This window comes from Xenia sp. Carnegie-2017, unplaced genomic scaffold, assembly GCF_021976095.1.
Source record: "Xenia sp. Carnegie-2017 unplaced genomic scaffold, XeniaSp_v1 HiC_scaffold_42, whole genome shotgun sequence".
NCBI lineage: Eukaryota > Metazoa > Cnidaria > Anthozoa > Malacalcyonacea > Xeniidae > Xenia > Xenia sp. Carnegie-2017.
The window spans coordinates 567,128-581,922 of record NW_025813507.1 but is presented as its reverse complement, the minus strand read 5'-3'; the positions used below and the strand labels follow the sequence as shown (position 1 = coordinate 581,922).

At 35.0% G+C, this 14,795-nt stretch overlaps 1 protein-coding gene across 2 annotated transcripts in view; it reads left to right on the top strand.

Annotated features, from left to right (window-relative positions):
* The window catches only part of LOC124456112 (histone acetyltransferase KAT2B-like), a 38,854-nt gene that overhangs the window by 2,436 nt on the left and 21,623 nt on the right, over positions 1-14,795 (top strand). For both annotated transcript variants that reach the window (XM_047006641.1, XM_047006640.1), the window contains exons 2-11: positions 15-359; positions 1,733-1,911; positions 4,763-4,954; positions 6,351-6,473; positions 7,307-7,374; positions 8,201-8,269; positions 8,938-9,011; positions 9,696-9,907; positions 11,816-11,942; positions 14,037-14,147. In XM_047006641.1, the coding sequence (XP_046862597.1) occupies positions 15-359; positions 1,733-1,911; positions 4,763-4,954; positions 6,351-6,473; positions 7,307-7,374; positions 8,201-8,269; positions 8,938-9,011; positions 9,696-9,907; positions 11,816-11,942; positions 14,037-14,147 (1,500 nt within the window). The remainder of the gene's footprint in view (positions 1-14; positions 360-1,732; positions 1,912-4,762; positions 4,955-6,350; positions 6,474-7,306; positions 7,375-8,200; positions 8,270-8,937; positions 9,012-9,695; positions 9,908-11,815; positions 11,943-14,036; positions 14,148-14,795) is intronic.

Sequence of the window (14,795 nt, the reverse complement as noted above, 5' to 3'; positions counted from 1 at the left end):
TTTTTACTTTGAAGGCGGATGAACAATGCAAATGTACTGGATGGAAAAGTTACGTTTCATCTGGTGGTGGTCAATCGTTTTCAGACGTTACAAACTCCAATTGCCGAACATGCAATCACTCTCTAGCGAGTCATTTATCCACAGTGGACGGTAAAACGGATGAGGAGTTGGACATAGTGCTGTCTATGGTGGTGGACATCGAAACCCTTTATGTTTGCGTACACAGTGAGAAGGACGAAGACACAAAAAAACTGTACACGGCATTGTTTAAGTTGCTTAGAAACTGCGTTCTTCAAAAAACTAAGCCATCTGCTGTTATTATGGGAAATCCACCATTTGAAATACCGACTATTGAAAGTGTTAGTAAGAACCTTTGTTGATTTTGTTTTGTTTATTTGTTGATTTAGGTTATTTTGCCTCATGCTAACCCCGTGAACCGATTTTCTGTGGTTGCAAGGGGAAGCCAGTTTACCAATATCAGATTCACCCCCTCTAAAAACACATTTTAATTCCCCTTCAAAAAATTTTGAGCAAAACAAATCAAAAGTACAGTTCGACTGAGTTTTACTGGGAAATAACTTGACTATGGCTGGATTGCCCTGATACTCTCAAAAAAAGCAACTATGTTCCAAGAAGTTGAACGTCCGCATTAACCTTTAAAGAGTGGACACTAAGGGTAACAAATTAAAACTTTCTCAGCATTTTCTCAAAAAGGCAGTAGATATATAAATGCCGCAAAATTTCCATTTGTCAGAACATTCTACACTCAGGCTCAGTTTGTTTTCTCCAGGCCAGTAAGAAATTTAAGATACCATCCTAACAGCTGAGTACTTATGATGGTCAAAAAAGTTTAATAAATGCTTTTAAACTTCAGTTTGTATGACTTTTAGGTCTGCACCATGCCGTTAACCATTTAATTTAGTTCATAGTTTATAGTAGACAATTAAGTCTGCATTAATGTTTTTTTTTAACTATTTACACTCTAGGTGGTTGCATTAACCAACCTTTCCTAAATTTTAGACCCTTTTTGTCTTACGTCCCTTGCTTACTAGCTCACCCTTCTAAAATTTTTAGCAACGTCTTTGTAAATAAGAAAATCTGTCCATGGTATGCCCGTTAGTGGCGGAACTTTTTTGTCTACTGAATTTCATTTTGTTTTACAATTGCTTTTCTGTGACTACGTACTTAAAACATTTGTCTATTCCTTGAAGGTGACGGTGTTTTATCTAAATTAATAAAGGCGGCGGTTCACATTACATGACGAAATTAATAGTTATTATACATGTTACCAGAGGCAGGACTGATTATCCCATGCTCCGATACCTCCAAAATCCGAAATTTTGTTAATTTTTGTGTCCAGTCTTTTCTCCTCATTTGTACGATACAAAAACTTTGGGAAGGACCGGTACCGACAATCTTTCTCTTTGAATAAATACTTTATTAGTTGCGATTTACGCTAGGCTTAGCCATTGACCCTCATGACAAAATTATATATGTAGAATAATGTTTGTTTTGTGATATTTAAGTCTGTATAATCTTGTTTCAGAATGTGTAAGAATGTCTATGGGAAGGAAGCTAGCTTGAGCTATTTGATTTGATTTTGAAACGATAACATTAGTTACAGTTTCTATCGCAATTAATAGTTAACTACATTTTGTCGGTGTTTTTCTTACCAAGCTATAATTGAGCACCCTGATTTGTTTGTAATAACCGTTCAATTTATTTGCTGTAGGCAATTTTCAAATTTCTTCAAATATATTACGAAGGGAGTGATGAAAGACAGATGATGCACGATTTGGCAAAAATGTTTATTCATTGTCTTAATAATTGGACGTTGGAATCACCTTCCGTGCGAAAACAACAAGGTTTTAGTGATGAAGAGATTGCTGCTTACAAAACTAATTATACAAGGTAACTTTAGCCTTGTTTTTGTTGATCAAGTAATGCTTATATTAAATGTGCTTAACATGCTATGTTCTGTACATTCTTTAAACACTTGAATTTTTTTATGAAAAGGAAAATTTGTTGGTAAATTTTCTTTAAACTGAAACATTAACCTATGGACTTTCTCACACAGTTCATCCATCCGTGCCTTGACGGTGGAATTTTCTAGCCTTTTTAGTCAATATTGGAGCGATGATTCCGGAACCTTTAACTTCGTTTTTAAGTTTAAGCCTCGTTTTCATGAAAATCTTTATATTAGTTTTATGCCTAATAAACATGCACCTTTTCACGTTGTAAGACGTTTGAATATTTTGCAGTTAAAAAAAGCTCAGTAAAAAAGGCCTAAGAAAAATAAAAAACGCATTAGCTACTGTCAAACATTTGTTTCCATTTTGACGATTTGTGGCAGATGTTATTTCCTAGTATATACGTCGGCAAAGAAATTTGCCTGAAGCGAATTTTATAGTTATTTAAATTGAATGACAATTTCTTGCTGAAAGTAAATCGCTCGTGTAATATATACTTTTTGGATACTTTAAATGATTAACTTCTTACTAAATGATCTTTAAAATCATCATATTGAATAAATATCGCCATTATCATCGTCTGTTATAAGTGCAGATAAATCATCAGAAAAATAGTTGTTGCACGTTTGCTTCTCCATCTCATTCATGATTAGGTGGTTGTCCAGGTTTAGCATTAACTCAGTTGATCGCAGCGGACATGTGTGCAACATAATTTGCTCTAATGGTCTTTGAAAACTAAGATAAACGAACTTTCTTGGTTGTCTGAACAAATACCTTGTAATACCGTTCGTCTTGTAATACGAACTTTTATCTCCATAAATTTCTCGGACGAATTTTTCGGTATTCAATTCATTTCGGTATTCACACGAATTTTTCGATATTCAACAAATTACTATCGTATAAAATGGCAGTGCTTCCTAGTTCAGCAACTTGTTCAACGAATTCATTCTTAAGCTTTCGAAAACGCTATTTTTCCTCTCTTCGAAGTTGGAGACCTAACCATTGGCTAAAAATGCGTGGCATTAATCTGTGCCTGTTTTTGAGACGTGATGTCGATTATTTTCCTGTTTTTCCATCTTCATTGTCATTCAGAACTCGAATTTCACCAAAATTGCATGATAAAAAGGAGCTAGAATGTAATCTCATCTAGATTGTTCCTCCATGTTTAACAGCACCAAATTTCACCTGAGGAAAGTACTTTGAATCTGCTTTCTGTTGTCGCTGAAATATTCATTTGTGATAAAACAACACCTTTTTCTAAGTTGCATGTTGTGAGCTTTATTTGAAAAATAGATGAATTCTCAATCATTCATTGCTTCGTGACGATTGCACGTTCAGTTAAGTTGGACGGGACAGTTTGTCAATTTGTTTTCTCCATTTACAAATAGTTACTTGCCTCTGCTCTTCGCACCTTTCTTGGTGCTGTTGTTTTTGTAAGTGTCACGACCGACAAATAGTTTCGTGTAGTGTGCATGCTCAGGCACTTAATTGAAATTTCCATGCTCAGCGATATTTCCAATTGCGTTGATATAGTCTATACTTAGGCGTCTGTATCCAGCAGCCACGAAAAGCAGATATAAAGCTCGTTGCATTTGGCCTCGAGAAACAATTATGATGAGCATAAGTGTACTGTAGATATAATTTCTGGGGGGCAGTAAATATTTTCCCGAATTCGTAAAAAAGATTCCGCCGTATTTTCGCCCGACTAACGTTGAAAATTTGCCCAACTATTCAATCTTTATATTTTCTTTGGCACCCCTTCCCTTACGCCTATGATGATCAGAACCGAGATGAAGACATTTACATTGTGGCTCTATCGTCTCATGATTTAATGTCCATTCTTTTCCTTCTGTTCAGAAAAAAAATTTTTGCCTCCACACTTTTTTTGGAAACAATAATCTCTCCAGTTTCTTTAAAAAAGGAAAAATTGCGTTTGGGAAAGCAATGCGAAAGAAGAGGAATTAATCGAAAAATTTGCTGAACTGGAAAGCTCCTCATTGGGTTATGCGATTTCAATTTGTTAAATATCGAGGAATTTGTCCTTTACAGCGACAAAAGGTTCGTATCAGTAGTCCAACTGCCTCACAAGAAAATTAATTCATTATTTGAATGAATCATTCAATATTTGAATGAATATAAAATTCGCTTTAAACATATTTCTTTGAATTGTAAGCTAAGATATGGCATTTACAAAAAAATCGTTTAAAATTTAAGCAAATGTTTGAAAGTAAAGCGTGTTTTATTTTTCTAATGGCTTCTTTACTGATTTTTTCTTAATCTTTTTGTATTAAAACATATTTACTAAGTCAAAATGTATGTTTTTTGGACGTAAGCTAAAATTTGGATTTTCTTGAAAATGAAGCTCGAAACAAACGAAGAAGAACGTCCCGATTGTCCGTATAATATCGAACTCGAAATTAACGATGCAATTTTGCCTTAAAAAGTTTTGTCTTTTTAATGCCTCTGTTAGGGCAACGTTGTAGCTAACTGGATCATTGGAGCGGGCGGGCAATAATCGTATGTTCATGTTTTGCCGTATTAGTTTAATTTGAATTTTCGGTACTGCGTCAGGGAGCGATACCCCCTTTTCCCACCCTGTTTAAAACATACTACCAACATAATACCAATACCAAAATATTTCATAGTACTAAAAATATCGACTAAACAACAAATACTTTCAAAACCCCCTGCCTCTGCAGTGATAGTGAACTAAAGACCAAATTTTCTTAGCTTATTCATTTTTAGTCTGGGAAATATCGTAACTTTCAACTTACTCTTCGATATGCCAACAGGTGGTTATGTTGTTGCCGGGTTCCAATATTCTGCGACAATTTCGTCAAGTACACAACGTCGAAAGTTTTTGGCAAAAGTTTCTTTCAGTCCCTGCTACATTCGCTTGGCCAGCAGCTCCTCAGCAAGTTTACTGCTGATAAGGAAAAACTTCCACCAGAAAAACGCGTCGTGTTGATGACTCACTTTCCAAGGTAATTTGTGTGTACCTCATTTGCTCATGATATGTGCAGTAATGTTTTCTTGTGCTTTGTGAAAACACGTATATTGGTGAGTAAAGCTTAGCTTGTGGGCTCATTGGCTTGCTTGTTGCAGTTTGGCTCATGGTGCTTTTTTTATTTCTCTGAATTGATTCTGTGACGTGAAGCTTATCGCTAAAAATTCTTGTGTAGATTGTACGCAAAAGTTTGATTAAAATGTGCATCCATAACAATAGAAACTTTAGTGTTTAGTCCAAAATGTATTTGTATTAGACCAAAACGTTCACCAAACAAGAAGTTCATGAAAAACTAGGTGCACGTCCATTAACTTATGAGTGCACAGGTTAATCAAAATTAGTTACCAAGATTTTTTTGTTATCCCATTCCCTATATTGTACATTTCTGGAAAAAGTCGTGTTTGAAACATAACAAACCACTGAATTAGCAGAAGTACCAGCAAAATTACATGGAATAACCCTCTGACTTCAACATCTTATTTCAAAACACTCTTTCGGCAGGACGTCTTTTTTACTGATACGTAACATTGGCAAGCATATTCTTGAATATAGTTTAATGACAGACTACGTATTTGAAAGGATATCCGTATTATGAATTTGCTTCAGTGAACGCCACGACGAGTTCAGCTCATTTAAAAAGCTCGTAATACTAACTTTGCTTAACTTAGAGATTTCTCCACGTACAGTATAAGTAGTTGTACAGCTGTTTTGAAGGGAATCGTAGCAAGCTATGCTTCTAGGTCGAGCATTCTTTGTCGAATTGGCTACCTAAACAGACTTTCTCACTCTCAAGAAACAAGGGTGAAAATTTCAAAGAAATGAGAATGTAATTTAATTGTAGCAATTTAAATCGTTTAAAAGAGCATGTGTAAAAGTGAGAATAGTGATGTTGTTTAGTTAAACAAAAACACAGGACTGAAGAAACTTTTCCCTCACGTAATCCAAGAGATTTATTTAAGATAAATGTGATTACTTTTCCTCTAATGTATGCGCAAACTAGCGTGCTGCACAAAGTCCCGCAGAGCAAGAACAGTGTCAGCAATAACTGCGAGAAAGCTTGGAAAACTGGCAAGGGTAGCAGAGAGGGAAACTCGTTAAGGATGATTAGTGGAAGACGACCTTGATTTAGCTAACGCAAACCGAAAACTTTTAGATTAAGTGTGAATGAACGGGATATTTAAAACAATTTTTTAAGCATGCAAGATATTTAAACTTTTTATGGTTTTCTGTGATTGTCTTATTTGTTACATTTTTGTTTAATATAAATCATTTCAGACACTTACATTTGTATCATTCCAGGAACTAATATACTATCTTGTTCTCCTGCTGTTTGCAATGGTAATTTATTCACTTGACTTTTCTTACATTTCTAGATTTTTAAAACATTTGGAGGAAGAAGTCATGAACAATGACAGTCCGATTTGGAAGGAAGATATACCGCTGACAATGTTGAACGCCCTCAATACAACTCCATCGCCAGTTGCTAATAATACAAGGTGCCTCATTATAGTTGTTATTTCAGGTTATAAAACATTCGTTTGTCAAGAACATTTCTTCGAACAATTCTTAGATTCTCCTGCATAAAAAAATCACCGAACATTTTTTTGTACGAAAGGAAACTTAAGGATTTCTGTTACTTCGTTTTAGAGAAAGAAAAATTTTTTTGACAAATTTTGAGAAGTGAAAGCTCTACTCACATATGACGATAAATTCCGAATTCTTTTGCATGCAATGAGTTGAAGACAAAAGCGTAGATACACGTATGATTGCGTGTTCTGTAGTAACGTAGTTTTCCCTCTTTCTTAATTTTTTAATCGAAAATTTCGTTGTAAGTCAACATATTCTAATTTGTTTCTAATTTGTGAAAGTTGTATACGCTACATTTTGATGTTGTATTGTGGAACTTGTTTTGATTTTCATGTATGTCACAGACAAAGGCGATTTTCGTTAAAAAAAGTATTGTATTAGCAGTTAACTTCCCGATATTTAGCATGTACGACGATACGTTGAGGAATCAATGTCCGTGCACAAACAAAGTTTTTAATTGCACATCACTGGGCTTTATATTAAACACTTTTTTAATTTCAACCTATCTTGACGTTGTACATCTTATTTTTGTTGATGATGATTTTGTAATTAGTCTACTAGAATTTGTTGTGATTAGATTTTCACTGTACGTGATGCACATTTGGCAAAAAGTGTGAGATTGAGCATTGCATAATAATTTCTAACCGACGAATTCACGTATCTCCCAAATTGCCTGAATTAAGTAACGTTTAAATGGTTTTTAACGTAATTCGATTTTTTCATTTATATTTTTTCATTATAGCTCGGACTGTGGATTGCTTAGTCCCCGAACTTTATCGTCCTTACAACTTGCCGTACCTAACACTTATGGTGAGATTCTTGTTATTTTTTATTTGAATAACTCAAGATATACGTACTCATTGTAAAATGACTATTAAAATTTTCAAAGCTAACGATAGAAAGCTTTTAAATGAACGTGGCCCTCGAAAATGACTAGCGTGTGAGACGCGAAAGATTTAACGAAAATCAGCAAGACATTCAGTAACAGATTTTTTTGAGGTGTTTAAATTTATCTTTACATTGAATATTTCTTGTTTACCTGGGACTTTTGCAAAAATTCCTGGAGGGTGATCAAAATAACCAAGTTCTTTAGCCCCCCCGTCGCTGACTTTAGTTAATGATTTCTCTAATATTTACACGAAAATGAAAGGACTGGTGGTTATGTGAAAAGATTAGATTGCAGTCCGTTACGGGACATTCCCGCATGAAATAATCCAAGAAAGATTTCGATTGGTTTAAAGACTTTGTTTTAGTCGCACGTGATTTATGTAACCTCGACGCACTACAAGAATATCCGAATTTTGAACTCGGGCTTACCTTTGGTAGTCGGAGTAAAAATTAAACAGGTTCAATATACAATTATTAAAGACGCGTGCCGAGACAGAGATGTAGAGCGCTCGACCAGTAATAACTAGTATGGTAGGGAGTGTTACTTGATTGAATCTATAGCTTAGTTAGCTCGATAATTGGGGGTGATCGATATCCATATATGCATCAAGATCCTTTGAAATCAATTGTTTTCTAAACATTTTAACATGCATATATGAGTACCCATTCAATTGTTGAGGCTAGCTACGTCACATGTATGATTACTAATATTGCTGCTGCATTTATGATTATATTTGCTTTTACTCAGATGCTCCCAATAAGAGACCGTTGGATTCTTGTCCGCCAAAAATGGAAACTAAACGACAAAAATTAGCTGGTATGTAGCAGGCGAATATTTTCTATGACCATACAAACGTCTTCATTGGTGTGAATGTTTAAGAAATCTTCCAGAATAAAATACTTTGTTGAGAAATATTCTTCTTGCTTCAAATGATTGAGGTGGCAGTAACGGCGTTCTGACCTTACGTAATGGTTTTGTTTTTCTGCCGCTGTCATGAGTGCCAGCTATTAAGCAAAAAATGCACAGTACATATAGAACGCTGCATAAAATAAAATTGCTTGTTGAAAGTCTTCTACAGTATGATGCAAGTGTGTTGAATGTATGAAGTCAAAACTTGGTATGATGATGACCAAGAACCGTGCAAATGAAAAAAACGATCGCTGCTATTGCATGATGTACCAGCGGCGACGAGAGTGAAAAGGGACTGATTTTTTATAGTGCATGTTTTTTTTATCTCATTAGCTATATATAACAAAAGAGAATGCACTTTAAATGTATTTTAAACCTATTGAATTTCAACTTTCTCAAAATTGGTCGTCTTTGTTTTAAAACAAATCGAAATATCGAAAACTGTCTCATCTTGTTTTTCTAAAACATTTAATTCGAGAATTTCGGACCTTTTCTTTGTATGCTGAGTATGCTTCAATTTATACATCACTTTAAATTGCTCATGTAGACATTTCTTGAGCATTTTTTATGTATAGGAGATGTTCCAGAGGAGGTTTTTGCCCGAATCGTTGCTGTTGTGACGGATGAACACGAGATGGTTGGGCCCGAGGTTTGTCACTTGTTAACACGTTTCCTAACCGTCTATATGTTTGAAAATATAGAAAATTATTGTAATATGTTGAAATGAGGATTTTTTGTTAATTGATACCGTAAGCCTCCCTCTATAAACCCAGGGCATATAATAGTTCGTGTGCTTTATTCAGTGGAAATTGTCGCGCGATCGACTTTTTGCGATCACTTTCTTTTGAACTGTGTGCAGCAGTGTGAAACTGTTCCGGTCGAGAGCTTACAATGGAAAAGACAGTGATCGGAAAAAGTCGACAATTTGCACTGAATGGAAATCAGCCTTTATACGTGAGTGAGCTTTATTTACGGCAATGCTAATGAATGGAGTATATTATATTGCGGTGATCTGTGAACAATACACTGTGATATGTATGAGCTTATATGCCGGTGGGCTTTTATGTGGAGTGAGTCAAGTGCCACGATCGTGATGGGCTTATTCACGGGGATTCTTATGCATTGGGAGAGGGGGTTGGTTGTATGTGGATGTTTACATTATGTCGCATATATATAACTGTACATTGGACATACAGAAGAAATATAACCAACCATCAACATAACCTCCAAAAACAATCTTTGCATTTGTTGAACTTCACTTTTACATCGCACTTCATTTTCAAGAATCTTGAAGTGAATTTTGATACAGGCTATTTACTTGTTTTGCGTTTAGCGTGGTTTGTACCCAGGACAACACAGTGCTCGAGACGAGGCTGCCCGTTGCGAGGAAAAAAGAGGTGTAATCGAGTTTCATGTCGTTGGAAACTCATTAAGACGACGGCTGTCTCGAGAGAACATAATGTGGTTAGTTGGTTTGAAAAACGTTTTCTCACATCAGTTGCCGAGAATGCCAAAAGAATATATCACAAGACTTGTCTTCGACCAGTAAGTCTTTACATATACTTTCATCTAATCTTGCTTCCATGTTTTATCGCTGTCTTTGGCGTCTTTTTTGTCAATGTTCGTGCACATACCCACTTTTATCAAACAAACTTTTCTTTATGATTCACGATATTACAGAAATTGTATTTATCTATGCATACTTACAATTAAACTGAGCTGGACTCGCCTTTCATTATATTTGCTTTCAGTCAACAATCTTTGTGTGATTCATTAAAAAATTTTTACAGAGCTTTGAAACCATGTCATTGATTTCTACTAATACCACTCTGGCGTATTATAGGTATCACTTTAAAAAAATAGGTACGCAACGAGTACATGTGACTAACCTGTCAAATACACGGTTATAAAATGAAGTAGATAAATCGTGCAATAAAATTACATATTTAACATTACTGTTACATTGGGGAGACCACCCGTCACCTTTCCACACGGATTAAAGAACACACAACCACGGACAAAAACTCACACATATTCAGACACTTACTCTCGTCACCACACTGCAAAAACAATTACACACAATCCTGTTTCCGTATCTTAGACACCGCTCACACTCCTTTCGCCCTTAAAATCAAAGAAGCCCTTTATATCAAGAAACGTAAACCCAACCTCAACAAACAAATACAACATCTTAACACTATCTTTGACCTGTAAATAGCTATTCCTACCTTATCATATATTTTTCATTTTCTTTGTAATTTTTTTTGTGATGAAACCTTACACAAACATTTTATAACACCTCATTCAACTGTAAATAATTATTCATAACTAGTCGATATTTCCGCTTTATCACTATAACTTATTATCATGTAAACTTCCTGTATTTATTCACTTCGCACTGAAGATGGCAAAAAGTATGCCGAAACATGTTTGCTTTAAAGAAATTTGTTGTCTATTTTAAATGTTTACATTAAACTAATCCGAGATTTAAAGTTATGTGCTTTGTGTTCAATGAAGTGACCCAATTACTATTTAACTTTTTTTAATTCGCTTAACACCCTTGCTTACATTTTATGTCACGTGACTGTGGTCACATCTGGGTAAGAAAAGTGTTTGAAAATTCTCTCAAATTTTACTTGTTAGTTCATTGTTATTTTCACTAACAACAATTTTTGCTATGAATTCTATATCGTCAACAACTCTTTCAAAACATTGTACTGACATGTACGAGATGTCGTTCACTTGACTCCACCGATAAAAATATTGCTATTTTTTGGCGAACAGTTCCTGTTGCTTGTTGCTACTTTTTTCAAAAAAAATATTTTGAAAAGACTATTTTTCATCTGTTGATTGTGTTGGTAAGGATTAATCAGCTGAAGAAGACTGTACAACTTGCAACAAGTTGCAAAGTATTTAATTCTGTTTCCTGCCCTAAATTTGACTCGTATTTTTTTTCATTGTCGTTTGACGTAATCAACACTGATAATGTTTGTATTTCGTACAAGATTCAAGTGCTGTTAAATATGTGCATTTGCTTTCCTGAAACGTTCCTGAACACAAAATTTAGCTTGCCTGACAAATGTTTTGCACAGGCGAATAAAAGGAGAATATTATCAGAACAAACTGCGATATTTTCCGAAGAAAGCGACGAACGCTCTTAACGGTTTCTTCATATTCGTTTGTATATCTTACTATCTCCGAGGATAACCACAGACAGACGGACAGACACTTTCAGTTTAGTGTAATGGTTAGCTGTGCATGCGCGGCGGCTACCCATAAAAACAGGGATTTTCTTTTTCACCTTAATATTTTTGTGCAATTGAAAATTTGTTACTTTGTTTCTATAATATCAGTATGTCGAAAGCGGGCTACATGCTTAAGTCTTGCAGCATGTTAAAGAAGATGATTCGTAATTACACGTATCACAAAGATTATTTGTTATTTTTCTTTCAGAAAACACAAGACCCTGGCTCTAGTGAAAGATAACAGACCGATCGGTGGTATTTGTTTTCGTATGTTTCCAACGCAAAATTTTACCGAAATTGTGTTTTGTGCTGTGAGCTCGAACGAGCAAGTTAAGGTATGACTACTTTTTGTAACCTGAAAAGATTTTTTAACACCGTTTATCTTTTTCCCATTTGTGTATGAAATGGCGCAACTGTGTGTTGTCCTATACGACAGCTATTTTTTTTTTATACTTTTTTCTTTCACTATTTTACAATACGTTACATATTATTTAGATATCTATTTGAAAATATTTCGATTAATACATTTTATGTTGGATTTGAGTTGGTGCGAGCTCATGGAAATGACTTTGGAAATCTATGTGAAAAATTGAATCTCATCTGAACCTTATCATGGCTCACACGCAAATTACTGCATATTATTGTATTTTTGACTAAAGCCAGTATGCACTGGACGATTTTCTTCGATGATATTGAACCCAATGTACTAGATACCTGACTCCGCCGAGATTCTACAATTGGAGTAAGGCAAGCTGCCATTTTAAAAGGTTCTTCTTCGTTGATAAACAATTGCAAAGTTGATCGTTTGGTTTAATTTTTAGAATGTTTGAATTTTTAAGCATTTAGCTTATTTTTGATTAAGTGTTTTGCTATTTGCCAACTTTCAAGACGGCGTTTTCACCTTTGGCTTGACATGGCAGTTAGACGTCTAGGAGAATGGGTTTTAAATCATTGATTTTTGTTCAATTATGTTGCCCCACTCCCAGTTTTACGTCATTTTCTTAGATGTCGAGTTCAAATTTACATGTTGTTTCCACAAGCATAAAGTTTTTTTGTATTTAACGATGAACCATACGCAAAGTCTACTTCAATATTCAGTTTTTGCGATTATTTTGGCCTTCTTTTCTGGGCGCTTTTGCGTTGTAATAAGCATTCTAAGTTTATCCCAAGGACTATTTGCTTCACAATGTATTGTGATAAAATCCAATGTACGTAAAAATGCTGTATCCACACTGTGCTTCTGTTCACAAGAAGAGGAGTTATGCTGATGCATAACCAGTTTCATTGTTGTTTGAGTTGTTGCCAATCACAAAGTCAGGTTTCAGCTTATTTCGGATATTTTAAACATTTCGACAGTATACATTCATCAATTACTGTTCAAAGACTACATCGCCATCTTCATTATCTTGGTAGATGTCAGAGGATTGGAGATAAACTTTCGTCAGTGTCTTCATGATTTTCTGTTGGTCTGTTCAGTCAGTCCACTACCACACAAAACAGTGCATTTTAAACCAACCTTCGTCTGTCAACTTAAACCAGAGCAGCGCTTATTTATACAGCTTGTCTTGAATTAGCAGTCGATTCACTCTACAAGTGAATCTAGAGCTGCAAGGAATGTAGTCTTAATGACAATCTGGCAGTATCCATTTGTTGGCAGCTGGCAGTTAAAGCTGTAATTATAGCAGCATAATCACTTATTTCGTGCAAGTACTAGCTGGTTTACTTTTTCGATATGCTAAACTACTATAATTTATGAAATCTTCTTCCCGAGTGCGCTCTTGACCTTGTGCATCTGACATAGCTTTGACGTTTATTGAAGGTTAAATTTGTTTCATAATGTGCTTGATATATGTAACACATATTTGCGACTAGTCTTGTATCGCATTGCAATAAAAAATAACCATAACATCTGCAACTCATGTCATCAGGATGATGTAATTATGGGTCTCTGCTGCATGATTTGAGTTATATAGTAAGGTGTGTGTCCAATGTTCAATTCTTTGTCTAATTTTTAGCGCGTTTTTCGGCAACATCCCTTTGTTAACTATCCAGCGTTAGCCATATTTCATAGTTTATCAAAACCTTTTCAAAAGAAATTTTGTCGTGATCAAATGCCAGCCGTAATTTTCGTCTTTAAAATGAATGAAACGATGAGTCGAGTATGTTCCCCTTGACATTTTAACCATGATATACAATTGTTTGTGAAAACGACGAGTGTTAAAAAACCGAGATTTTTTGTAAAAAACTGATTTTGCAATACATGAAAACTGAAGGTTTGTGCGAGTAACAAACGAGGAAACTCGAACTCAGCATATCTGGGAGGGAGCGAAACAAAATTGTTTTCTCAGAATTACGGCTTACAATGCAATGTTTTTTGACATTTGTTTCTCTAGCTTTAAAACTTATAATCTCCTTGATATTTTGCTTAGGGTTATGGAACGCATCTGATGAATCATCTCAAGGACTACCACATTCAACACAGTGTGTTAAATTTTCTTACTTATGCCGACGAGTTTGCGATCGGATACTTTAAAAAACAGGTCAGTGGCTATTTTTTGTTTGTTTTTTGTTATTGAATTTTATTGAACTGTTAGTGCACTTTCTTCAAAATCATAAAAAATCTTTTCACGCACTGCCGACAGAAAAGTCTGTATAGACATGTTTACCTTGATACAACCTTCCTGTTGAATTCCGTTTAATAGTGTGATGTATTACTGTAATTCGTCTATAGTTATTAGCCCAAGGATTATATGTTTATTAGCTATTTTTCATGGGCTTACATATGAGAGTTTGGAGCTTATACCCGGGGACTAATGCCTGGACACAGCAGTGATATGTGAAGAGTGTATCTAATTGTAACCCAGTATGTAAATTCTATAATTAGAGGCTGCATGGTTTGTGAACATTGCCGGTGAAAACTCCGTACATCCACCTCAAGTTGTAAACACATTTCGTTTAGGATCATAATTCATAAGCTATGGATAGATTATATAAGTTGAACCGGCTTCCATTTTTCCTTGCGCACGATTGGCAGTTTCTTTTACTTAGCAATAACACGTTTTATATCCATTACATGAGTTGTATCCAAATAAATCTTGAATTAATGGCTGATATTTGTTATGACTGTACTACACTTAGAGCCAGGATCTATAAGATACACTTTTTCTGTTGTCAATAGAAATACCTCA